The sequence below is a fragment of the Arachis ipaensis genome, chromosome B3 (genome assembly GCF_059453495.1).
Source record: "Arachis ipaensis isolate K30076 ecotype BB chromosome B3, ASM5945349v1, whole genome shotgun sequence".
In the NCBI taxonomy this organism is placed as follows: domain Eukaryota; kingdom Viridiplantae; phylum Streptophyta; class Magnoliopsida; order Fabales; family Fabaceae; genus Arachis; species Arachis ipaensis.
This window is the reverse complement of record NC_142438.1, coordinates 120725409-120751613: the sequence shown is the minus strand read 5'-3', so window position 1 is coordinate 120751613 and position 26205 is coordinate 120725409. Positions and strand designations below refer to the sequence as shown.

The window sequence follows — 26205 nt, the reverse complement described above, 5'->3', positions numbered from 1 at the left end:
TACATAGGGACCATGAATTGAAATTAAGTTTAATTCAAGTTCAACATGTGCATGTACATGTACTCGGTGCTAAACAGTGTGCTCGTGCTGTTTATCCGGTAAAATCCATGTAAAATTTCTCCCACTTTGACCAAAAGAGAACTAAATAATAGAAACTTATGAGTTTCTAGCAATATCACACACTAAATGATGTTATGGAAGCCGGATGCTTCAGATGCTTCAATGAGTGCTGCTTTGATTTGATCTGGGTGGAGATCCTGACCTTCATTGCATTGCTGAAAAAGGTAGGAAAGTTAACCCTTTCACCCAAAAAACATGAAATAAACAAGAAACTTAATGAATGCACGTACTAGAGAAGCATAAATCATAGTAGCATTAATATAACTCTTGTGATGCATGGAATATAAACTGCCACTTATAACATCATCTATGCTAGATATAAAAAAAATTAGCCTCTAAAATTAACCACCTGAATAAAATATACTTTGAAATACAAAATACATATTGACAATGAGCTAAACTACACATGTATTAATACACAAATACATGATACTTAATTTTGGTAGCTGGTTTGGGTGTGCAAATAGCATTTTTGTGATAACATATATATCTATTAAAAATCAGTCATCAATATAGAATACACATTGAAATAAGAAATACATATTAAAAATGAAATAAACTACTTAACTATATGCCATGAGTTATAGCTCAAATGGTATAGTCTCCCCATACTCATTTAAGAGACCACGGGTAACTAAATACATGGTGGCTGATTTTAGGGTACAAATAGCATTTTTATTGTATTGTATAAGGTACAATAATAATATGAACTTATACCAAGAGTTTGAAGTGGTAAGTATTGGGAATATATCAAGTAATAATTTCGTGGGTATGGAACAAAAGATATAGATTTAAAAGAGTGCATGTTAGCACGCATATATACCTCAGCTCGAAAAATGTCCATAGCAAAGCCATTAAAGAAACTGATAACAGCCTGCTGGATATCTAACCCAAGGTTGTCCAAAGTGGTGAGTGTTGAGAGCAACAGACCAGGTTTCTGATCACAAAACATATGGATATTTACTCCTCTTCCTTCACGCAACCCAACCTCAACCTTTACATAGTGAACACAACTAATTAATAAAAACAGAAATCACAAATAATTGCGTGCCTGCATTGCATTGTGTTAATGATAGTCTATATGCATATACAAACTCTTAACTAATATACTTATCCGAATTTAAAATCATCTCCTATAATAACAACACTACTTATCTTTAGAGAATTTCTTTCATTTTCCCTCTTTAGTAATAAACCTGATCTTGAATTAGAAGGAATTTTAGGTCCACTATCTAATATTGTATGAACACTTCAACAACAATATAAATAACAAATCATATTTGAAATTTTTTTGGTGAAGAGTGATGTTTGGTGAAGGTTAAAAAACGGAGTGTGCAAGCAGAAGTGCAAAATTTACACCATTGACAATGAAGGAATATTAAATCTTTTACTAAAAACAACATAATGTAACAAAATTATAAAATCTGATAATCACTCTATCTTAACCAAATTTTTAGTAAGATAAAAAGTAGTAATTAGTGATGTTACTTCACCTTAGCAAAATTTCTTTTAAAGAAATCCTAAATGGTAATCACTCAACTCAAATCAAATCTCTGATATAAAAATACAAAGTAGTAATTTGTGATACTCCACTCAAAATACCAAATCAAATGATGTAAACACTTAATTTAAAATACAAAAAGAATACTAAAATTAAAAAACCAGTCTTCTCTAACTAAAAGAATGACTAATAACTTAATACACAAAATAAATATAAAGACACAACATATAAAAAAAACCTTACAATTTTCTTTCCAAAATTACTACATTTTAACTTCCATTGCATCATCATAAAACTAAGTTAACCAAACCACTTATTTATATTGTTTTTGTGGAGGCAACAAGACACCACTAACTATGAGACTCTTGGTCTTGTATACAAGTTGGATAATATAAATTGTATATATATCGTTGACCATGAGTAATAGTCAAACCTTTTATGCATATCACAGTATGACATGTGTAACTAGACATTAATAACTTGATTTTATGATTATTCTAAAATTTTCTTTAACAATTTAAATTGATTTTGACTTCCTCACAGTGAAGAATGAAGAATATAGTTAATTTTTGAAAAAAAGTGTACATTACACATGATGTCTTTAATTTTGTATTTTTTTAAGTGTAAAGAGTATATAATCTTCACTCTTCACCTAACTTTCCTCTTCATCTTAGAATTGCTCATCTTAATTACATCTAAATTTAGCAACATAAAATACATGAAAAGTTGTCCAATTCACTCTTTTCCTAAACAAATGTCTGTAGTAAGTCTCATATCAAGAAAAAGAATCATCTGAACATATAACTTCCAGATAGACATGGTATTGCTCATTGTTAAAATAAAGTTAAGTTAATAAGAAAGAACAAGAACAATAATAGTTAATATTACCCTGGCAGGCTGGTCATTGGGAGTTGGCAATGAAGAAGTGGGGCAAGAAGCAGTTTCCTTCATCATCATGCGGCTGGGAAGAGAAGCAGCTGCTGGCGGTAGAGTAGCAGTATTATTATTAGTTGGTGTCAAAGGATGATGCAAGCTTGAAGCAGGTGCCGTAGGAGGCATTGATTGCAATTCGTTATGAAGGTCATTAATCTTTTGCAGAAGTTCTTTCATATATTCAATTGCATCCCCAAGTATTGAAGCCCTGTCCATCTTTCATAACCACATATATAATAACCATGCATGCTATATATACATGTTAGCTTAATAAAAAATGCGTTTTTGAATGCTTTAAGCTAAGACCTTAAGTTCATGCAGTTCACATTATTTGAGTGAAAGAAGAAGAATGAACAAAACAGTGGCTATTAAGAACACGTTGCTTACTTTGCTGATATTAGGAACAACGGATCTGAGCATGTAGAGTCTGTCATTGAGCTTCTTCCTTCTGCGGCGTTCAGCCATCAAGTTCTTAGCAGGCATCCCTGTCTTCTTCTTGTTATTATTCCCTTTCTGCAAATTGAGATTATTGTTACTGTTTCTGTTGTTGTTTTCACCAATAATATTCTTGTTTTTACTACTACTCTCTGATTCCATCTTCATCATGTTGTTGTTGTTGTCAATACTATCCTCAACCATGTCATGATCAGAATAATCATCATAGCTGTTTAACAAACTTCCATCTCCAGTATCTTCCATCTCCAGCTTCCTTTTCTCTTCTTCATTATTATTCCCTTGTTGTTCCTCCTCATCAAGTTTGCCCTTTCCTCTTTCATCTGTGACGTTGATTTTCCTGTGTTGTGCTGCTCTCTTCTGAAAGAGTGTTGGTTGTGCACCTGATGATGGAGGTAAAGATTCAAGAGGTCTCATGAGTATGTTGGAGTACTTGTTGTTCATCATCCATGATGATGAACTACTACCAGTATTATTCTCAATGTTATTGTGAAAACCCTCAAAGAGGCCAAACTTATTATTGGGCGGTTTATCTTCTTCTTCATGTTCTTGTGGGATTACACAGCTCATGGTTGCTGATAAGCTATTATTATTGGGGTCTGATGATGAGTTGTTCAAACTTGTTGGAAATCCTAAACCCCCCAAGAGAGTAGCATCTACGTTTGATGAAGAGGTAGCGAAAGCTTGAGGTTCAAGAAACCCCATCACCTGTTGGCAACTATTATTATTTCCACCATTTTGATCATACAAAGGGTTATTGGTGGTGCTGCTAGGGATCATCATGCCACTTAGAAGAGAAGAAAATATGGGTTTTGGAGTGGCCTGATGAGGGTAGTGTTGAAGGTTGGTGATGAAGGACATGGATGAAGGGAAAGAAGAGGGATGGAAGAAAGGGTTGCTGTTGTTGTTATCTTGGTGAAAGAAGTTCATGTCCCTTGTATCTGAATCTGAATCCGGAGGTTGATTTTGGATAGTAGTAACAGTGTTGTTGATGTTGTTGTTTGGCATGTACCAATCTTCATTGACTACCTGAGGAGGAGGCATGATAGGAATAGGGACAAGTTCATAGGTGTTGTTGGCATCAGAGAGCTCTCTTTCTTCCATGAGACAAGTGCTGTTTGTGCTGGACATGCTTGTTGCTTCTTGTTGTAGTAACGCAAGTTGGGGGGAAAAAAACAAAGTAGACAAGTTAAAGGTGTAAAGGGATTTGCTTTTACTGAAGGTGTCTCAAGGCCTTGGCTTCTTTTCCGGGGAAACAACGCAAAACCAGCTTCAACAACCACCCAATACCGCGTAACGTATTGTAACGCTATATCGTCACTTCCTTACCGCCAACCAGCATGTTCCGTTCTTGGACTTGGAGATATATATCACTAATTAATTATTCAATGAATAACACCACAGGGTTTAAACATGCTACTTATTGCTTGCATCACTCCCACTTCTGTACTTATATATCTGTAAATACCAGTGTGCAAGTCAGTACAGATTAATGTTCCTTCGGTTATAATTTAATGGGTTATGCTACAAAGGACACCAAAATTAATCACCAAAATTAACTTTTCGTATAAAATACATTTTTACACATTGAAAATAAATTAAACTACACATATATTTATATATAAATATATTGGTGGCTAAGTTTAATATACAAATAATATTTTCCTAATTGAATATATATCAATTAAAAATAGAATTTAATTTTAAAACACTAATAATGTAGAGTGTTTTATAATAGTGTAATCATATTATTTTTTTAATAATCATTAACGTAATTAATATAAAAATTAATTATTTTGATTGATGTAAAGTTACATAATTAGATACATATATAAAAATATTTTATATTGATAATGTGTTAAAATTAAATTCTTAAAAATAAATAAATAATTTATTATATCAAAAGAATATAAACCGGTAAAGTGCTGAGGAGGGCGGGGAACACTTGCTTATTAAGGTAAACGTTTTTCTTTTCTTTATATTTTTCTCTTTTTCATATATTATATCAATAGATACTAATATATCTATTAAAATTTTTATTTATTAAATATGTGTAAGAATAATAAAATTAAGATTAGTTAAAATGATCAATAATTTACAGTTTAATTAAAAAATCTCAAAAAGAATTTTTTTATAAGAGAAAAGGACAAATAGGTCCCTGACCTTTTGTCCCGCAGACATTTTTGTCCCTGACCATTGAAAAATACTTTTAAGTCCCTGACCTTCACAAAATTTGGACGGATCAGTCCCTCCGTCCAAATGCCTCCGTCAGGGACTGATCTGTCCAAATGCCTCCGTGAGGGACTGATCCGTCCAAGTTTTGTGAAAGTTAGGGACTTAAAAGTATTTTTCAATGGTCAGGGACGAAAATGTCCACAGAGTAAAAGGTCAGGGATCTATTTGTCCTTTTCTCTTTTTATAATTATATATAATGATAAATATTTTAAAAAAATTATATACTATGTGTATAAGTGTATTAGATACAGATGTATATTAGTTTGATATTCAGCCACTACATATGCTATGTATATATTAATATGAATTTAATTTTAATATATTAATAATATAAAATTATATATATCTAATTACATAATGCATATCAGTAAAAATAATTAATTTTTATATTAATTATATGAATCATCTTTTAAAATTAAACTCTATTAATATAAGAGAAGTTTAGTTTTTCTCTGATGAGGACTTAAACATACAGTGCTGTGTTTTGTCATGGGATTGCATTAAAAGAAGTAGTACCTTATTAGGGTTTTGAAAGTCAAGTCTGATATGAGAGAGAGGAAGATGGTAGAAAAACAAGAAAAAGAGGGCATGGTTAAATAAAGTGAGAAATTATGAGAATCAATAAAAATGATGGATATGGATATAGCAGTTTGAATAATCTCGAGCATCTCGTGAATCCCCTTTCTTTGTCAACAACAGTTACTGCCCAATCTTGAAACCAATTTTACACCTCTCTCCCCACCGCACCACAACGCTCATCTGTTTTCCCTACTTCTCCAACTTATATATTTTATTTATTTATTTTCAAAATATTTATTAAAATTACATACGGTTATAATTTTAAATTTCTAACTCATGAATTATTTACTAATGAGTACTGATAAAAGCTAGCTTCAAATTACACTATAATTTTTTATATATAAAAATATACTGATCGATCTAATAAGTATCTTTACCAAAAACCATTCAAAATCATAGCCGAATTTCCAAAACCGTTGAGGCCCGCTGCATGTATATGAATTCTGTAAAAATGTTTTGAAATCATCATAAGATATATGCCCAATATGCTTGGAAAAACAAAGGGGGACAAGATCTTAATTAAGTTGCATGCAGCTGTGCTGTGAGTATATATTATATATGGTGTATTAATGTTTGTCCACTAAGCTCGTGAGCATGTTGCAGAACGTACGTTTAATTTGCCTGTGTCTGATGGTGTGGGGCATATGCCGTATACCAATACCAAGTTATTTAAATCAACATCATTTCATCAATGTGCTGAAAGTGATGCATCTCATCATCCCGCGAAATCAATGACAGCAGTAGTAGGTTTTTCTAGTTTAACTATAACTAAAGTTACTTAACATTTTTAAAAATAAAAAAATTTAATGACTTACGGTTATACGGCTATTTTAAGGAGTAGATTTTTGCGGTGAAAAACGCCACCATCAAGGAAACTTTGGCTGTTTACACCCCCAATACATATTATAATTTTCAAAATATTTCTCATTATTATTTTTCTTTTCATGATATTGAAATAACTTATTTATAATTTTTTTTGGTGGGCAACTTATTTCTAATTTCGTTCACTATGAAATAATAATTTTAGAGAATAACACTTCTTTTTTTTTTGTGTGTGAAAAATAAATAGCATTTAAAGTACTAGTTTTTAAAAATAAGGCCCACAACTTTTTTCTTGGTCTTTGAATAAGGCCCACCTTAAAGTACTGGTTTGGGTAACCCAGTTTATTTTTGGACCATACTTTACCCACTTTTAAGTTTTGCTACAATTTAAGGGGCGGTTCAGAGCGGCGATCCTTGAGAAAAGCCCAATATTTAGGTACATGAAAGCCCATTGCTTTCATTTGAATGCTTACTTCCCTTGACATTGATTTGCGGATTGAGGCAAAAATCTAATGCCTAATCTAGTTATGAACGAATTTGAGTAATTTCATTATGCACGAAACAATAGATTATCTTTCTTGCAAGAAACATTTATTGAACTCAATTTCGTTCCTTTTCCGCTTTGTCCATAGAAAACAAATAGAGAAGAAAAGAAATAAGAAAAATATAGATAAAAAATAAAAATATTAAATAATGTAAATAATAGATATATTGAATATTTATTTCATTAAGTGTACAAATAATTATTTTAATATTAAGATTTAGATAAATAATTTAAAAATATAATATATTTTTATTTGATTAATAATTATTCATATTATTTAAAAAAGTCATTGTTTATCTCCCAAAAAAATAACATTTTTGAACAATAATTACGCTTTACCCATGAATGGCTAAGAAGGGGATAAAATGAGTTGCCAATTGCAAACTGGTCATCAGAATTCACATCCCAACAAAAAGAGCCTCATGCATTTCGTTTCTTGCGTGTCACATTCCAAAGCACTAGAGTGAACCAATAAAAGGCGAACACGTGTTATCGAAGTATGGGGAGAGTTTGATATAATAAGAGAGGGTGCAGGGAAGGGTAGGTAGAGGTGAGGGGCGCAAACGACATATATAAGGCTGTCGTAGTTCTATTGTTGTCGACGACCGCATTTTATCTGTTACCTTTTTCCTCCCTCCTCGCCCCACCATACAAACCGAACTTAAACCCAAACCCTCTCTTTATCTTTCTATCTGAATTTATTTTACAATCCTTTAATTTTTTCCATTTATATTTCTCAATCTTTTCTGGGTCGAAGTTGAATTTGTGTGGCGAGGGCTTCTGGTGAGTTCATTGCGCTTTTTGCGTTTGTTGTTCGGTGTGGTAGTTCAATAGCTGCTTCGATTAGGTTTTGCAGCTAAGGTTGTGTTGAGTACATGGGTTGTTGCATTTTCCCTTCCGTTTGCTTGTGTGGGTTTTACTATGTATGTTTCTGGTTTTGCGCACCAGGTGTTTGTTTAAATGCTTTAATGTGCCTTTGTTGTTGGGCTGACCCCTCTGTCTCTCTCTCTGTCTCTGTCTCTGTCTCTCTCTCTCTCTCTCTCTCTCTCTCTCTCTCTCTCTCTCTCATATGCCTTTAGCTCTATTATTTTATGAAGTTTGTCACTGTCAAGTTTCCAAAGCTTCAAGTTCCTTGTTATTTGTTATAATTATTATTGGTTTCGTTTTGGTTCAATGGTGTTGATTTGTTAGTCCACGTTCGATACTCTGTTGGAACCTCCGTGGGCATCATGTCAAGTTCGGTTTCCTTGCTGGAGTGGTGGCTGTACTTTGTTTTTTTGATGGATTGAATGATTTACTTTAGCTTAAATTGGGAAGTTGTCGAGCAGAATGGAAAATGTTTTTGTTTTCAGCTTTCTCCATAGCTGTAATGTCTTCTTTTGGAATTGTACAATGATTGTGTAATGCGTCTCTTTAATCTCCTGGGTGATATACATTGGAAGTTTTTCTTTGCTTGTGGGAGTGAGGGCTCACTAGTGAAAATGACGGAGCCCATGTACACCTTTTTCATACCCCATTTAGTGAGAAAAGGCTTGGTTGTAGTTGTTTCTTGTAATCTTGTACTTATGGTTTGCAGTTCCATTTTATAATTTTGGCTGGTTGATGTGTCCAAAGATGTGGCTTTTTTTTTTTTGGGGGGGGGGGGGGGGGGGCTGCATTCTGTTTTTTCAAGTGTGTTACCCATTGGCTAATATTATGGTTAATTGAAAAATGCAGCCAGCAGTTCAGAAATCATGCCGACGGTTTTGGCTCAGTCAATTAATTTACCTGGCCTAGTGGCTAGGCAAAGGCATAGTCAACTGAGGGGATTAGGAAAATTTAAAAGATCAGTGGTAATGATGTCTGCCTTACAAGTGCCTGGATCAAGGCTGATAGGTTTCTCAGGATTACGTACTCTTAATCCTTTGGATACTAAGTCGAGACATGTTCAAGATTTGCATTCAAAGGTGTTAACTGCTTCTTCTTCAAGGAGAGCAAGGGCTAGCAGATGCATACCTAAAGCCATGTTTGAGCGTTTCACGGAGAAAGCAATCAAAGTAATCATGCTGGCCCAGGAGGAGGCAAGACGACTTGGTCACAATTTTGTTGGAACAGAACAGATTCTATTGGGGCTAATTGGTGAAGGTACTGGAATTGCTGCTAAGGTTCTAAAGTCTATGGGGATTAACCTTAAAGATGCACGTGTAGAAGTTGAAAAGATAATTGGAAGGGGTAGTGGATTTGTTGCTGTTGAGATTCCATTCACTCCCCGTGCAAAACGTGTTCTGGAACTCTCACTGGATGAAGCTCGTCAACTTGGTAAGTACTTTCTACCTTTATTTGCTATTTCATATATCTAATTAAGTAGTTGCAAAGAAGATGTCCATTACAGAGAAATTGCTTCCCGTCACCCATTTGTCTATTACTTAGCAGTTTTTTTTTTTGGTTGTTGTTATTGACTTAATGTAGCCTGAAATGTGGTAGGAATGATTTGGTTAAATTGGGTCAAGATCATATTATTTTTCCCCAAATTTTTGTAATTGTTATTTATTTTTTATTTGAAGAGTCAGTTAAGGTTTGATGAGTTTTGAATTGGATGAACAAAGTAAAGGAGCAGAGGATTGGATGAATTACCCTGATTAAAATTGACTAACTTGCAGGTCACAATTATATTGGATCTGAACACTTGCTTCTTGGTCTCCTTCGTGAGGGTGAAGGTGTAGCAGCACGTGTTCTTGAAAACCTGGGTGCTGATCCAGCTAATATTCGCACTCAGGCTAGTATTATGGCTTTGTTTACTTCCTTTCTGCATATTTCCGATATATATGCATATTTTTATCTTAACTTCCTTTTCTTAATCTTATAATCTCTATGGGTTGGATGCAGGTTATCCGTATGGTTGGTGAGAGTGCTGACAGTGTTGGTGCTACTGTAGGCTCAGGTAGTAGCAGCAATAAGATGCCGACTTTGGAGGAGTATGGCACAAATTTGACCAAGTTAGCAGAGGAGGTAATTGGCTTTTCCTAGTCTTCTTCAATGAAGATTGTAGATTAGGTATCATTCTGTATTTATTTGTCTTCTTCCTTCCAACCTCAGGGAAAATTGGATCCTGTTGTCGGAAGGCAGCAACAAATTGAACGTGTCACTCAAATTTTAGGTCGTCGTACCAAAAACAACCCTTGCCTTATTGGAGAACCTGGTGTTGGGAAGACAGCTATTGCTGAAGGTCTTGCCCAACGTATTGCAAATGGGGATGTTCCTGAAACCATAGAGGGAAAGAAGGTAAGCAGGATTATTCTCTCTGTAGAATGTAAATGGTGATCCGTTTTATAATTGATCATATGTTATACTCTCACTTGTGCTAGTTACCCATATATGCCTTTTCATTTCTACGCTATTGAGCAGCCCTCTGTTCTGCATGATTTAGGTTATAACCCTTGATATGGGACTGCTTGTAGCTGGAACTAAATATCGTGGAGAATTTGAAGAGAGGCTTAAGAAACTAATGGAGGAAATCAAACAGAGTGATGAGATAATACTATTTATTGATGAAGTTCACACTCTGATTGGAGCAGGAGCAGCTGAAGGGGCGATTGATGCTGCAAACATATTAAAACCAGCTCTTGCTAGAGGGGAATTGCAGGTAGTCATTTTCCTTAACAAGTTGAAAAAGGAGGCTACTTGGTTGTCTGAACTTGACAATAATTTGTTTTTGCATCCTTTTGAACTAAATTATAAAAATACAACATGGGTACAAGAGTTGCTCTTTTATGTTCTGGTTATTCTCTGTTTTGATACAATTAAAGAAATGACACTTAACTATGTATTTGGCTTAAAATTTATGTAGTGTATAGGAGCTACGACACTGGATGAATACAGGAAGCACATTGAAAAGGATCCAGCTTTGGAAAGACGATTCCAGCCAGTTAAAGTGCCAGAGCCAACTGTGGATGAAACCATACAAATACTGAGAGGACTTAGAGAGCGCTATGAAATTCACCACAAGCTCCGCTATACTGATGAAGCCCTTGTAGCTGCTGCCCAGTTGTCACACCAATATATCAGGTTTGTCATAATTATTCTACACCTTCTCTGTGGAGTTTTGTCTTTTAATATAGTGCTGGATCAGACCTTTTTTTTCATGTTTAAATTTCAACCATTCTACTAAACTTGATGTAGAATCATTTAATCGTCTGAAATTGAGCATAAATTCTCCTCTTTGAATTGTATTACTTCTATCTGTATTTATTTGGAAAGTCTAATATAGCTGTTTGATATCAGTAGATTAATCAAAATGCTGGTTACACTCACCCACACCCAAACCTATACTGCTTTTTGGGATATCATAAGTGTTTTCTAGCTTATAATGAATGCTGTCTCCTGCAGTGATCGATTTTTGCCTGATAAAGCAATAGATTTGCTTGATGAAGCTGGTTCTCGAGTCCGTCTTCAACATGCACAGGTAAATTGTTTGTCTTAACTAGAATTGCTATTTTAGTCCACTGTTATGCTAATTGGGCTTATGTACTTACAGTTACCTGAAGAAGCAAAGGAACTTGACAAGGAGGTCAGGCAGATTGTGAAGGAGAAAGAAGAAGCTGTACGCAACCAAGACTTTGAGAAGGTACTGCTTTACTTACTATCTCACTCATAAAGTTGTACAATAGAGATGGAGGGCATTTTTCTTTTATTTGTCTCTGTTTCTAGTTTTGTTTAGTTTAACAGAAAGTATGTTGGTTTTTTCACCTCAATTAATTGAATAATGAAGCATGCATTTCTTTATAGGCTGGAGAGCTACGAGATAGAGAAATGGATCTCAAGGCACAGATCTCAGCTCTTGTTGAGAAAGGCAAGGAGATGAGCAAGGCAGAGAGTGAGGCAGGAGATGCAGGTCCAGTTGTGACTGAAGTTGACATACAACACATTGTCTCCTCTTGGACAGGTATTCCTGTCGAGAAAGTATCAACAGATGAATCCGATCGTCTTCTCAAGATGGAAGAGACATTACACAAGCGAGTCATTGGTCAGGATGAAGCAGTAAAAGCCATTAGTCGTGCTATCCGTCGAGCACGGGTTGGATTGAAGAACCCTAATCGTCCAATTGCCAGCTTCATCTTTTCTGGGCCAACTGGTGTGGGAAAGTCTGAGTTGGCGAAAGCACTGGCTGCATACTACTTTGGTTCTGAAGAAGCCATGATTCGGCTTGATATGAGTGAATTTATGGAAAGACACACGGTGTCAAAACTCATTGGTTCCCCTCCTGGATATGTTGGTTATACTGAGGGTGGTCAACTAACCGAGGCAGTTCGGCGTCGTCCCTACACAGTTGTACTTTTCGATGAGATTGAGAAAGCCCATCCTGATGTGTTCAATATGATGCTTCAGATCCTGGAAGATGGAAGGCTAACAGACAGTAAGGGAAGAACTGTGGACTTCAAGAACACACTTCTTATAATGACATCAAATGTTGGAAGTAGTGTGATTGAGAAGGGAGGCCGCAAAATAGGATTTGATCTCGAATACGATGAGAAGGACAGCAGCTATAACCGAATCAAGAGCTTGGTGACCGAGGAGCTGAAGCAATACTTTAGACCAGAATTTTTGAACAGGCTGGATGAAATGATCGTTTTCAGGCAACTCACGAAACTTGAGGTGAAGGAGATAGCTGACATAATGCTGAAGGAGGTGTTTGAGAGGCTGAAAGCTAAAGATATTGATCTTTCGGTGACAGAGAGGTTCAGAGAGAGAGTGGTTGAGGAGGGCTATAATCCTAGTTATGGGGCTAGGCCTCTAAGAAGAGCGATAATGCGACTTTTGGAGGACAGCATGGCAGAGAAGATGCTTGCTAGAGAGATCAAAGAGGGAGACTGTGTTATTGTGGATGCTGATTCTGATGGCAATGTGATCGTGCTCAATGGTAGCAGTGGTGCCCCGGATTCACTACCCGAGCCTCTTCCTGTGTAACGTTAATGCCTTTGTCTAAGATGTTTTGTGTTTGTTTCATTTTGAACATAGTCAGTCTTAGTTTTGTTTAGTTGTCAACAATGAACCTACAGCTGTTCATTTCAACACTGGTAGTCCGATGGCGTGTTTTGCCCATCACCAAGAAAGAAAATAGAACAGGGACCAATACCATGACAATGAGAACTTGAGCCGTACCTCGGATATTGTGCATCAATGTACAATTTTAGTGGAAGCGGGATGTCTTTACTCTTCCAATCATAAGCACGATATTCACTTATTCATGATTACGGTGAACTACAAAATACAAATTACTGGGTTTTTTTTCTTAATTATTTCAAGTTAGTAGCCCAAGAATTAAAAGAATAGTTACATTGTTAAACTATAATTATGATATTTAATTTAATTAGGGTAAGTCATATATAGTAAAATAAAATTAAAAAACTAATCGAAACTCGATAAATAACACTTGACGAAAAAACAGATTAAGAAGATCATGTTTATTATAACTGAAGTGTATCAGTATTCAGTAATAGTGCTTCCAAAAAAAGAAAAGAAAGAAAAGTTATAAAAAAAAAAAAGTGCATTATAATTCAGAAGTCATTGCCCAGTTTGACCGATCACCATCACATGCCATCTCTAATTGTATGATAACTGATTACCGAGAGATCTCCAAGCAGTATGCTCTTTGGGTATTCGAACCTTTTTCAAAGTAAACTGCACGCTCTCAATTTGAAAGTGATATTCCCCTCTCCCATAAACAGTAACTGATTCTGAATAATCTGCTTGTATTTATCAGTAAATTATGTATCAATAGTGAAATATTTTAGTTACAGTATCTTATTAGTAAATTTGATGATTATTTTATCTATCACTATCATATTTACCGGTGAGACAACTATGCAAATGTTGAGAAAATATCATCTTAGAAGAACATTCACCTATAATAACCCCCACATGTTGCAACCTTTAACCCTTTAGGTTTTACAGGAGAGAAGCTAGAAGAAATGGACAGAAGAAAAACTATACTTCAGGCGTAGCTGCTCAAGTAAAATATTTACCCTCATTAGTTCCTATACTTACTATCTGTTGCTAGAGTAAAGTAAGTTGGATTTACAGTATCTTGTATTCACTCATCTGTTGAATGAGAGGACCTTTGTGTCCGGCTGACACTTCCGCCACGGCTAATCTTCAAAGCTGTCAATGCCTTTTGGATCTCCATTGACATGGCACTATCTACACTCCCAGATGATAGCTTCTTATGTGCTTTCTGCAGATGCAGTTTCAGTGAGCCACTGCTTAGTCCTGCATTCTTCCCACATATGGGGCAAACTTTCATGCTCGGTTTCCGCTGCTGCCACTCCATTGACACCTTCCCGTGCAGTTTCTGATCTAGTTTCAGTAAGATCTTTGCGAAACCATCATTAGGGTGTGCCCGGCGATGAACTCGTTTCAGAGCATTCCATGCTTCTAATAAAGTTAAGTTCCTGCAACATATCAGAGAAGATATACTACTTATAATGGCCACATGCTGAATCATATTAGTTACTTCATTGTATCAAACCATGAAGAATTGATGGCTGTTCAAATAAATAGCTCATGAAGAATTGATAGCAACTAAGATTCAAATATTTAAATACGATTCTCTCCTATGATTTTACCAAGGATTCTATATTTACCATTACTTACTTCCTGAGCATTAAGTAAGCAAGGACCACTGTCACACTTCTGCTTTTCCCTTCAAAGCAATGAACTAAAACTTTCTGGCCATTTTGTTCAACATGATCTATAAAATCACATGATTCTTCAAATATGCTGCTGATGTTACAATCTTCATTGTCATACACCTGTCCAAATAGGAGGGCGAACAGAACCTATATCAAGACATTTTCCTGAAGGTAACCTAATATTAGAATTAAAAGTAAAAGTTGAACAAAAAAGAATAGTTCAGAAATTAAGTGGGAGGAGTTCAACTAGTTCAAATAAAGTAGATCTTTAAAAATAAGATAGAATAATTGAGTGTAGAATAATTGAGTGCATTAGTTAGAATCTGGAATATGACTTGCTTACAGAGAAATTCTTGTACTCAAATAGATCAGGAAACTGAGTATCTGATTGACCAATTTCATTGGTACACAAGCATATAATATGTGTGATTCCCAAGTATTGCAATGTATAAACAGATCTTGCAGCTAGTGCTCCACCAATGAACACAGTGCTTGTAACGGCAGATGGTTTCTCTGTACTTGCAGCGTCAGATATCAATGCAATTCTTTCAAGAATATGCTCAAGTCTGACCTGAAAGTTAAAATGGTAATGTATTCATATTTCATAAATATGAATCCTTAATCAGTGACAATGAAGATACCTTAAGTTCATATGCATCAACAATGATGTTATTATCACTACCCTCAAAAAATCCTGTATAGAAGTTGTTTTCCTGGCATAGTTTGATAGCATCACTTTTAAGCATTTCATTCCACTGCTCCAATTCTTTATTAGATTCAGCATCGACCTGGAAATCATAATATATTTAATTTGAGAACTCATAGCATCTCCAAAACCAAAATAGCCAAAACAGATCCACAAAATCTATGCTCTCACTTCTGAAAGCAGCAAAACGATATTTTAGTCATAATCATATGCAATGTCCACAACATACAGTTTTTTGTAGATAGACATGAGATAAAAGTCTTCTTCTTTTGCAAAAGATAACAACTGAATCATTATTTCTGATCCATAAAATCAAAGGGGAAAAATGTATCAAAATTTTCATTGGCAGCTCCAAAACGATGGAACCAGTAAACAATATTATGCTACCTATGAGACAACCTTTGCGAATTTGTGAAAGTCACGAATCTTAGTTGTTAAGCGGAGACTGCGAAGTGGCTCCCCATTTCCTCTATAGAACTTTCCATACCGACTTTCTTTTGATGTTGAAGCAGAGTCACAACTATCTCTATTTCCCCAAGATGATGCCCTTGAAGCATATCTCTGAGATTCTGAATCAGTAAAATCTTGATGGTTATCATTAGAAAACCTCTCCCTACTGGTTGGAGAGTAACAATTACTACCAGTAGCCATTGAAGGTGACTCAGGTACCACTGAATCCTCTTTGTCACCTTCCCCCAAAGATATTTTGCTTATAATGTTCATAAATGATCGAAACAAGATATCTAGTCTTTGGTGAAGTGTTAGTAGGAATATATGGAAACCCTGCAAATCTCTAAGAGAAGACCGAAATCCGGTACGAAATGCATGAACTACTGGTGTCATGTCACTTGCATGTGTATCATGTGTATCAAGTGTATCCATGTCTTCTGGTGGAGGACATCCTAATTTCCCTCCAGTTATATCATATAAAAGGTTTGAGGCAAACTCAGAACTATGCAATAACAACTCAACCAACTTAGGATAATTAACCTGGTCATTTGCACGTTTTCCAGCAGGGGGCCGGCGAGGAACACCAGAATCAATGGCTACAATGTTAAAATCGGGAGATTCTTTTTGCCTCTCCAGGCTCATGTCAACGGATCTCGGAGACTCTAAAATATCAGACAGATCAGAAGCTTGTGATATCAAGTCAGGCTTATGAGAAATGAGTCTGCTGTCAACTGAAGTTGACCTTCTTTCTTTTTGAAGAGCCCTAATTGCTTTTGGTCTATATCGATTTATTGCAGAATCAAAGGCGGCTTCTATTGCATCTGTATTTGTAGAGATCTTCTTTTCAGCCAACAACAAATTTGCAGAATTCCCACGCCACCTAAGTTCACGACAAGGGAGCCTATCTTCATTTCTGATGACTAGGTCCAACATCAGCACCCTGCCAAGAGCTGCTGATGTACTTTCTGCAAATTCTTCGGACTCAAAGGCACTAGAGTTCTCAAGCAAAGGTGATCCATGTACATAACTGCAAGAAGATAGGAAATACTTAGAATAAGCTAGTTAATGACATCTTCATAGGAATATTAGTTACCTAATATCCTTTTATCCTTCTAGGCTTCTATAGATATCATTTATTACTTCATTTAGTTTCCTACTCGATAGGGACAAGGTGGAGTACTTGCACATCTATATCTCAATGCCACTAATGGAAGAGTACAAAAGAATAAATCAGCTATTTGTCAGACTTAGATTGCACCTCATAAAAAAGAGACATCTGCTAAGCTCAAGAGCTTCCAAAAGTTCAAAACAGGTCACTTCCCCAATTTCATCACCCTCATCAGATGATGCTTCTTTAGCCTTTTCTGCAGCTTCTTTTATTTGGTGCCATTCTGAACTGGTATTGTGAATGACTCTAGCCTGCATTTCCAAATGACAGAAGAGAGTGAATAGAGTAGGAACACAATCCGATAGCCTAAGCTTGCCAATATGGTGTTTGTGTTATAAAACTAAGCAAACAACCTGTGGCGTTTGGACTCCCAAACACCTGGCAAATTCATAGCCAAGGCGTTCAGACTGTGTTGCCATTCTTGATGATGATATCTTTATAACAGCTGCTGCTTCTTTTGGAACAGCATCATCATTCCCAGTGCAGTTGAAAAAGGCAAAGAAGACAACCCCTCCAGAATTTACAGTTACCTATGAGTGCACATGAGATAAAAACAGTTTTAACCAAAAAGTATGCATATACACTTCTCTCTGATTTGGTACTACAAACAAATAAACTAGTATATGAATTAATGGGATAGGTGCATATGCTATGCACAGAAGTACTTAGTGACAATCAATTGGGCAGAAGCTAAACCAGCAAGAAATTATAGTTCTTTCTAACTTCTGAGTTTTGAAGCTAACAATTATTGACAAGCTCAGCCTTGAAAGATATTATCCCTGTTTGCATATTCACATCTCAATACTTAAAGACCTTCCATTAAACACAGCAAGTAGTGCGTTGGTGAGTGTACATATTATATTATGAGTATATAAATCCAAACCTCAAGAGCTTTGTTCATTTCATCCTCAATAAGTTCATTGCTACTGCTGTGTTCAATGTGGTGAAGTGAAATGAGCTTGTCCCAAGAAAATGAACTCGATTCAATGTCCAACATGGAAGCTTTCCCAAGCCTATCCCACAAACTAATTTCTGTTTGCTCAGGGGCTGTATCGCATTTTGCACCCTGAATTGATTCGCCAATGCTGAACAACAACCATGATGAAGATTAGCAACAGATACACAGGGTCCGCACTTCAAAGCATATCAAAACCAAAGTAATGGAATCCAGTGAGCTGAGCTACAGATACTAGTAGATTTTAGGATTAAAGAATGAATAAATAATCAAACATAGTGACATTGTTGAAATTTTCAGAGGCAATGATTGCAAATAAAAATGAAAGAGAATGGTGAGTGGTGGAAGCAACAACTGACGTCGGAGTAGAAGGCATGGTGGTGGCAGAACGGCAGCGACGGTGGGGGAATCCAGAGGAATTGGAATTGGAATTGGCAGTGCGTTTACGAACCAATTGGAGCCATTGCGTGAACCTAAACGCAGGCCCTGCGGTGAAATCTCCCAACATATACAAAACCTACATTCCCCTAACAATGTCAGATACTTTCAAACAACTTTCATAATGCCATGAGAGACAATGAAGTAGAATGGGAATTGCGGAATTTTCATACCCGGGAAGTATCGGTGAGAGGCAATGGGACCTCAATTTCAGGCTCGAAATCGTCGTTTTGGGGTTCCGATTGGTTCTCTTGGCCCTTGTCCTGCAGAGTACACTCCCACATGTAAATGTGAGAGAAAAGAAAAAGAGAGTAACTTTACATCACAGATAGGTTCAGGCTATGAACTTATGATGATGATGATGGCACGCATTTGGATTACAACTCTACGAGGCTGTAAAGATCATCATCACATTCGCAACACAATTCAATATTCATGGCATGCACATAATGATCTAAATACAGATGTCATCATGATGGTTGATTAATGGGAGTTTGCGGTGTGATTTGCTATTTTCCTTTTTATTATTATATTATAATGTTTTTAATATATGACTATATATATGTAGGTGATAGAGGGTGTTAAGTTGTTAACCTGGGGTTGTGGAGGTATGGTGGTGATGATTGCATTCTCCTGCTTTTGCTCTTTTCCCATATTTTAAGACTATAGTCTTGTCTATAAATATGGAGTTGAAAACGCGTGTGGTGTTCGGTGTTCCGTTTTCGTGAGAAAGGGGAAGTGAAGTCAAATAATGATGATACCCACTGCATTCATACACAGCAAGATTTCAACATCGGAAACACTCAACAGATCAGCAGTAGCTATGTCTACTGAATATTGATATTGCATGTAGTATGGTATTGGTAGAATTGGGTAGTTTTATGAGCTTTCAGTTGAGGGAGTGGTGGTGGTCGTGGGTCCCGTGTAGGGTCGAAATGGCCTTGGAGATGGAACAACATTTAACTATTTAAGGTTTCAGCCAAATCGTGACTCCTATGATGGTGGTGATATGCCTTCAGAATCATTTATGTTCGGTTGCTCGGGTGATGGGAGGTTTGGGTGGTAATTTGACTGGTGTGACACGGGAGATCTGGACCTGGGTGCAAGCTTTTCGAGGAGGATAACCGTCTAAGTCGTTGATGGATCGGCAGGTGGGGCTACTTGTAAAGATACTTCGATGTTAAAATTAGTGTCCGTACGATGAGGCAGCCAATTAGGGTAAAAAGGTAACGTATCTTTGGAGAGGGGTAGGTCCTTTTCCATTTATACTCTGAATTTGGGTAGGCCATTCGCTTGGGTCCATCTGCCTGGAAGCTTTTGCTAGCTGGTCAGGTCTCCCCAGCAGGGCGTGGGATGGTGCGCACTTGCGCGGGTCACCTTTAGGTTCGGATCAAGTGACCCGGCGGGTCGACGGTCTACAGTCGGACCGGGACCCTTGTTGGACTGGGCCGGAACAGTGCCCCCAATTTATCAACCATGAAGCTAGAAGTCGTGGTTGGTGTGTTCGAGTTACTCGCGCTCACTCGGGTCGAGTCCTGATAAGTCCGGGAACCCGTTGACGAGGTCCATGGCTCCAGTGCGCGTGAGTTGTCCCTAATCGTTGCTTGGGGCGTCGGTTAGAGACAACTCACGCGCACTGGAGAAAGTAGGGAAAAAAGTCAATTTTACCCCTGTCTTTTCGCGCTCCCTCTAACGGTTACCATTTTGCATCCTTTGCCTTCACAACCTCTTCACTTCTTTCACACACTCTCTTCACCTTTCTTCACTTTCTCACTACTGCGCATCCGAAATTCTACGCCTTGCTTGCTGCGAATCCCATCACACTTGTGCTTACTTCATTCCTTCTTCATTTACTGGTAAGCATTTTTTTTCGTTGTTGATTATCATGCTTGCTTTTTGCTACCACTGTTGCTGCATGCATTATTTCTGGTGCGTTTTGTTTCCTTCTGTCTTTCTCGTGACTTTTGTCTGCCTGGGCTAGACTTGCCATTGTTAGGTAGTTCTTAGGAGGGTACCATAGGTGTCTTCTTCCTGGATTTAGTCCTTAGAGTGATACGAAATAGTGTAGGATAGTAATGTAGCAACACATAATCTTCGTTTTTTCCTTTCTTCTGGGTTTTTAATCTCCCGAGTTAACTTAAGTGGTGCCCCCACTGTAGGTATGATGCAGCGACCGAACCCAAACTTGGTAGATCGGTATGCTTGGGTTACCTCTGATGTAAAGGATACGGCTTCCTGGAAACCCAAGAGGAACTTGAAGAGTTTCGCAATTCTGGGGGGTTTATATGGAGGTGGTTTGGAAGAAGCGAACTACAACGTTTTCGTCCCGGGGGACCGGGAGCGCATATGCCAAATAAATATGTCGTCTCCTCGGGTGGCCGACTGGTTGATATGACGTGGCCCCGTCACAACTCCATCTGAACAGCTGGGCAGCCATCCGTTGCTTCGAGATGGTGTGTGAGTACTTGGAGCTCTCGGCCTCTGTTAACGTGTTCCTTTACCTCTTTCTGCTCACCAACCCTACCCGAGAAGGCAAACACAAAAAAGGCTACATGTCCTTTTGAGCAGTGCAAAACTGCGGAATCTTCGGACTCTTCGAAGATTCTTTTCATGGGTTCAAGAGTACTGATAAACCACTATTTTATGGTTTATCTTGTGCTCAATTGAGTGATTTTTATCAAGTCTTTGCACACTTATTCATACTAATTGCATGGTTTTGCATTTTCCTTCCTAATTTTGTGCTATGATTGAAAACATGCTTCTTTAGCCTTAAATTTGCTATGTTTAATCCCCTCTTATTATCATTTGATGCTGTGATATGTGTGTTAAGTGTTTTCAGGGTTCATAGGGCAGGAATGGCTTAGAGGATGGAAAGGAAGCATGCAAAAGTGGAAGGAATACAGAAACTGAAGGAATTGCTAAGTTGTCCAACCTGACCTCTTCGTACTTAACTGACCATAACTTGAGTTACAGAGGTTCAAATGAGGCGGTTTCAGTTGTGTTGAAAAGCTAATATCCGGGGCTTCAAAATGATATATAATTTGCTATAGTTGCTCTACAGATAAATGGCGCACACGCGTGTATCACGCGCACGCGTCGCATCTGCGAAATCTCAGCGTTTCTGAATTCGGCCCCAGCGATTTCTGGGCTGTTTTTAGCCCAGTTCTCGGCCCAGAAAACACATATTAGAGGCTGCAGAGTGGAGGAATGGGAGAAGACTGCTCATTATTCAGAATTTTAGGTTTTAGATGTAGCTTTTAGAGAGAGAGGCTCTCTTCTCTCTCTAGAATTTAGGATTCCTAGTTTTATGCTTTTGAGTTGGATATTACAAAGAGTTACTACCTTCGTGAAGTCTTTATTATTCTAGTTTGCTTTCTTTTTCTCTTACTCTTTCATATCCTTAATTTTTGTTCAGAATTATAATTGGATTGTTTTTAGAATTTATTAATGCAAGGAATACTTTTTCATTTAATTTTATTATTTATTTAATTGCTTCCAATTTTATTTCAATTATCATGTCTCTTTTCTATTCTTTTTTCATATCAACGAAGATGGTATTCATGTTAATGGAGTAGTTCCCTAACTTGATTAGGAGTTGATTAAGAGGAGAACCTTGAGTTGGAATACTCAAGTGTTAATCTTAACTGGAAGTTGTTGGCTGACTCTCTAGTCTCTGACTCTAATCCTCCCTTAGGAGAGGATTAGGACTTGGGTGATAGAGTTAGTTAGTTAGTTACTTGACTTTCCCTTATTAAGTAAGGGATGACCAAGTAGAACAACAACCTTTTATTATTACACTTAGAAAAATTCAACAAGGATAGAACTTCCAATTAATCTTCTCCCGTTCAAGGCTTTTATTTTGAATACATAAATCTCTTTTAATTTACATTGCTTTAATTCACAATCATTTATTTTTCCATTCCTCATTCCAAAATTTCTCAGAAAACAAAAACCCATAACCAATAGTAACACACCTCCCTGCAATTTCTTGAGAGACGACCCGAGGTTTAAATACTTCGGTTATTACTTTTTAGGGGTTTTGTTACTTGTGACAACCAAATAATTTTTTGTATGAAAGGATTCTTTGTTGGTTTAGAAACTATACTAACAACGAGAATTTATTGTGAATTCTTTACTAGCAGAAAAACCATTCGTCAAGTACCTACTTCATGATCAGGCCGGCTCAGGGTCATCACCTTTTTGGCTTACTTTGGAGGGTGAGAGGCGAATCCCCACTTATTGGAGTTTCGGTGTTGCCTCTGAAAATCTAATAAAAGTGTCCTACAAGTGGCTGAGTCTGGAGGACGGTCAAATCGCAGACATCTTGTTAGCGATCTTTGGCACTAAGAATCTTAACCCCCACCTATTGATAGGCGATTGGGAATCCGGTTATGAGTGTGTAGGTAAAGCTTGAACTTATTCGTCGTTCTATTCTCACGATTAGCTTGTTTGCTTTGCTTGCTTCAAAACTTTCTTGTTTTCCTGACTTCCTAATTTATTTTTAATTTTTGTAGTTGCCATGGTTGGTGGAATACCTCGATGGCTTGTTTGATGACACACCTCTTCCCTGATAACAATAGCGATGATGATAGCTCGGCGACCCCTTCGGCCGAGCACGGACCTCAGGTCGTCGTCAAGGGAAGTGCTCAGACTGAACCTCAACCTTCTCCCGAGGTGCTTGTTGAGGAGATCCCGATCACTGATGAAGGGGGACGGGATAAAGAGGCTCAGGGCAAGGGTGATCCCGATCTAATCCTTACTACCAACCCCAAAAAGAGAAAAACCCTGGAGTCCGGGAAGACTCTTACTATGATAGAGAGGAGTTCTTCTAGGAAGAGGACCTGGCTGCCCAAACGAGGTGGATATATCGCAGCCTCCTCCGGGCTTCCGCCATTGCTAAGAAGGTGGAACCCATCCTAGCGCAGGGACAAGTTTGGGAGGGGAACTTCCAGACTGCTAAAAAAGAAATCACTGACTTGAAAGCCCAAAAAGAGTTTCTGAGGACATAGCTTGCCAAGGAGGAGAAGAAGGCTAAGGAGAGTGCTGATGAGATTAATCACCTGGGGGAGCGCGACCTCTCACTCTCAAGTTCACTAAACACTACTCAAGGTCGGGCCACCGTAGCTGAGGCAAAGGTTAAGGAGCTAGAGGAAAAGCTTTCCGAGGCCGTGAAGACGGCCGAGGCTGCTAAACGAGATGCCTTGGATTTGAAGAAAAAGAATAAGGAAATTGTCAAGGATGCTCGAGAAGTGGTCAAGGCTACCGAAGAGGGGATTAAGGATCAAGTCTCCCTCCATGCTCCCGACCTTAATGCCTCTTTGATTGGGGCTTTTAAGATGGTTCAAGACGGAAAAATTGTGGACATCCCGAGGAAATGAGGCCTCTTTGTAAAAATGGAAATCTTGTACTTTCTATTTGCGTTTTGTTTTATTGGACCGATGTGGTACCCCCGACTTATAACTTTGAAACAATTTCACTTTTATTGTCGTTAAGTTGTTGTCGTGATTTTTGGTGCCATCGACTTTAGAACGTTAATGGACCGAAGTGATGCCTTTTTTAAACTAACATTTTCATTCATAGAATGTTTTGGCTATTTTACTTGTTGCTTCTTTGCTTGGCTGTTAGGCCATAAACTGCTATACGTTAGATATCCGTTAATTGCAATCACCGTGGTCTCCGGGGTGATCAGTCCCGGGTTGTCGTTTTTATAAAACAATAATAAACCACAAGTATGACTAAGAATAACGTAAATTAATCACTTGGTTTTCAACAGTAGGTCTCGTTAAAACCCCTTACTGTTACCTCGTGTGGAGGGTAAAGGGAAAGAGTGCCTCCTTAATAGCCGAACGAAGTTACAAACACGTGAAAGAAAATGAAACATATAACAAAGAGGGTGGTAAAATGAAAGATAACAAGGGTGAAGAAAAAGGTCGTTAGGTTGGGACCTCATTCAAGAGTAGAACCTCTTCAAGTTCGCGACATTCCACGTTCTTGGGACCTCGTTCCCATCCATTTGTTCTAGCTTGTATGCACCTTTCCCAAGAACTTCTCTTACCTTGTACGGGCCTTCCCAGTTGGCTACCAGCTTGCCTTCTCCCGGAGTCAGCGGGCCAATGTCATTATGCTGTAACACCAGATCACCTTCCTTGAAGCTTCTATTTAGCACTTTGCGATTGTAACGCAAGGCTATCCTCTGTTTTAGTGCACCTTCCGATAAGTGGGTCATCTCTCTTGTTTCATCAATCAAATTTTTTTCAATTCCTTTACTATCTTCGCCCAGGAATAGCCTTGGACTTAGTTCTCTGATTTCCATAGGAATGACCGCATCGACCTCGTAAGTAAGTCGGAAAGGCATCTCTCCAGTGGAAGACTGCGGCATTATCCTATAAGACCATAACACGAAAGCCACTTCGTCTGCCCAAGAGCCCTTTCGCTGGTTAAGGTGCTTTTTTAACCCATTGAGGATAACCTTGTTCGCCGCCTCGGCTTGACCGTTACTCTGGGGGTGTTCCACTGAGGAAAACTTTTGCTTGATCCCCAATCCAGATAAGAACTCCCAAAACTTTTTGTCAGAGAACTGCGTCCCATTGTCCGAGACCATGATCTCCGGGATTCCAAATCTGGAGATTACTTGTCTCCACAAAAACTTCCGACAATTTGTTGATGATATGCTGGCGAATGGCTCTACTTCTACCCACTTCGTATAGTAATCAATGGTCACAATGAGGTACTTAACCTACCCCAGGGCTACAACCCCAGAAGGTCGACTCCCCACTAGGACAAAGGTCGGGAGGCCAACATGGAACTTAGCTCTTCTGCTGGGACCTTGTAGAAATTTGCATTCTCTTGGCATTTCTTGCATTTCTTTACGAACTCTTGGGAATCTGCCATCATAGAGGGCCAATAATACCCTACCCTGACAAGTTTTCTGGCTAGTGCTTTCCCTCCAATGTGGTTGCCACAACATCCCTCATGGACTTCATTTAGAACATAGTCCATCTAGTCGGGACGCAAGCACTTTAATAGAGGCTGATTAAGTCCTTGTTTGTATAGCTGCCCTTGTATTACTACATACTTGGTGGCTTCTCTCCTTATCACCTTGGCTTCTTTTTTCTCTCCGGGAAGTGTCCCATCTTCAAGAAAATGTTGAATTAGATTGATCCATGAGGGAAGATTTGGGAGTTGGGCCATTCAAAGGGTCATCGATGGCTCCTTCACTAGACCTTGGATTAGGGATCGATTTCTTGCCCTGGGTTTGGTGCTCGCCAGCTTTGATAGGAGGTCAGCTCTAGCATTTCTCTCTCTGGGTACATGCTGGATCACCATTTCTTCAAAACCCTCATACAACCTTTTTGTTCTTTCTAAATATTTTTGTAACAAAGGATTTCTGGCCTGGTAGGTCCCGTTTACTTGAGACGTCACGACCTGTGAGTCACTATTGACCTCGAGTTTCGCTGCTCCGACCTCTTTGGCTAAGATTAAGCCGCCTATTAGGGCCTTATACTCCGCTTGGTTGTTTGAGACTGTAAACTCAAATTTGATTGATTGCTCGTAAGTCACCCCTTCTGAGCTTTCTAAGATGATCCCGGTTCCTACAAAAGCCTGGTTGGACACTCCGTCTACGTGGAGCTTCC

The 26205-nt window shown here is 37.9% G+C and overlaps 3 protein-coding genes across 5 annotated transcripts; 1 reads left to right on the top strand and 2 right to left on the bottom strand.

Moving 5' to 3' along the window:
- Window positions 1–13: 13 nt before the first annotated feature.
- LOC107634598 (uncharacterized) lies at window positions 14–4432 on the bottom strand. The gene is made up of 4 exons (XM_016338025.3): window positions 2942–4432; window positions 2510–2770; window positions 944–1114; window positions 14–275 (listed from the first exon to the last, which is right to left on the bottom strand). Exons 1-4 carry the CDS (start codon window positions 4136–4138, stop codon window positions 183–185), a joined length of 1722 nt encoding a protein of 573 aa, XP_016193511.2. The 5' UTR covers window positions 4139–4432; the 3' UTR covers window positions 14–182.
- Window positions 4433–7724: 3292 nt separating this feature from the next.
- On the top strand, window positions 7725–13385 carry LOC107630857 (chaperone protein ClpC, chloroplastic). The gene is made up of 10 exons (XM_016334121.3): window positions 7725–7970; window positions 8904–9485; window positions 9827–9942; window positions 10053–10175; window positions 10263–10448; window positions 10594–10809; window positions 11014–11231; window positions 11553–11628; window positions 11701–11790; window positions 11952–13385. The coding sequence occupies exons 2-10, from the start codon at window positions 8921–8923 to the stop codon at window positions 13128–13130; spliced, it is 2769 nt and encodes a 922-aa protein (XP_016189607.1). The 5' UTR covers window positions 7725–7970; window positions 8904–8920; the 3' UTR covers window positions 13131–13385.
- Window positions 13386–14035: 650 nt separating this feature from the next.
- On the bottom strand, window positions 14036–19625 carry LOC107630856 (dual specificity protein phosphatase PHS1-like). Of its 3 annotated transcripts, none has more exons than XM_016334120.3 (11): window positions 19166–19625; window positions 18745–18834; window positions 18493–18650; window positions 18062–18263; window positions 17532–17708; window positions 17269–17429; window positions 15960–17037; window positions 15496–15642; window positions 15198–15425; window positions 14817–14974; window positions 14036–14614 (listed from the first exon to the last, which is right to left on the bottom strand). In XM_016334120.3, the coding sequence occupies exons 1-11, from the start codon at window positions 19223–19225 to the stop codon at window positions 14257–14259; spliced, it is 2817 nt and encodes a 938-aa protein (XP_016189606.1). In that variant the 5' UTR covers window positions 19226–19625; the 3' UTR covers window positions 14036–14256. The 3 variants fall into 3 exon arrangements, with proteins under 3 accessions (XP_016189606.1, XP_020974884.1, XP_020974885.1); XM_021119225.2 differs by lacking the exon at window positions 19166–19625 and adding an exon at window positions 18919–19143; XM_021119226.2 differs by having other exon boundaries at window positions 14551–14614; window positions 14807–14974.
- Between the last annotated feature and the right edge of the window lie 6580 nt (window positions 19626–26205).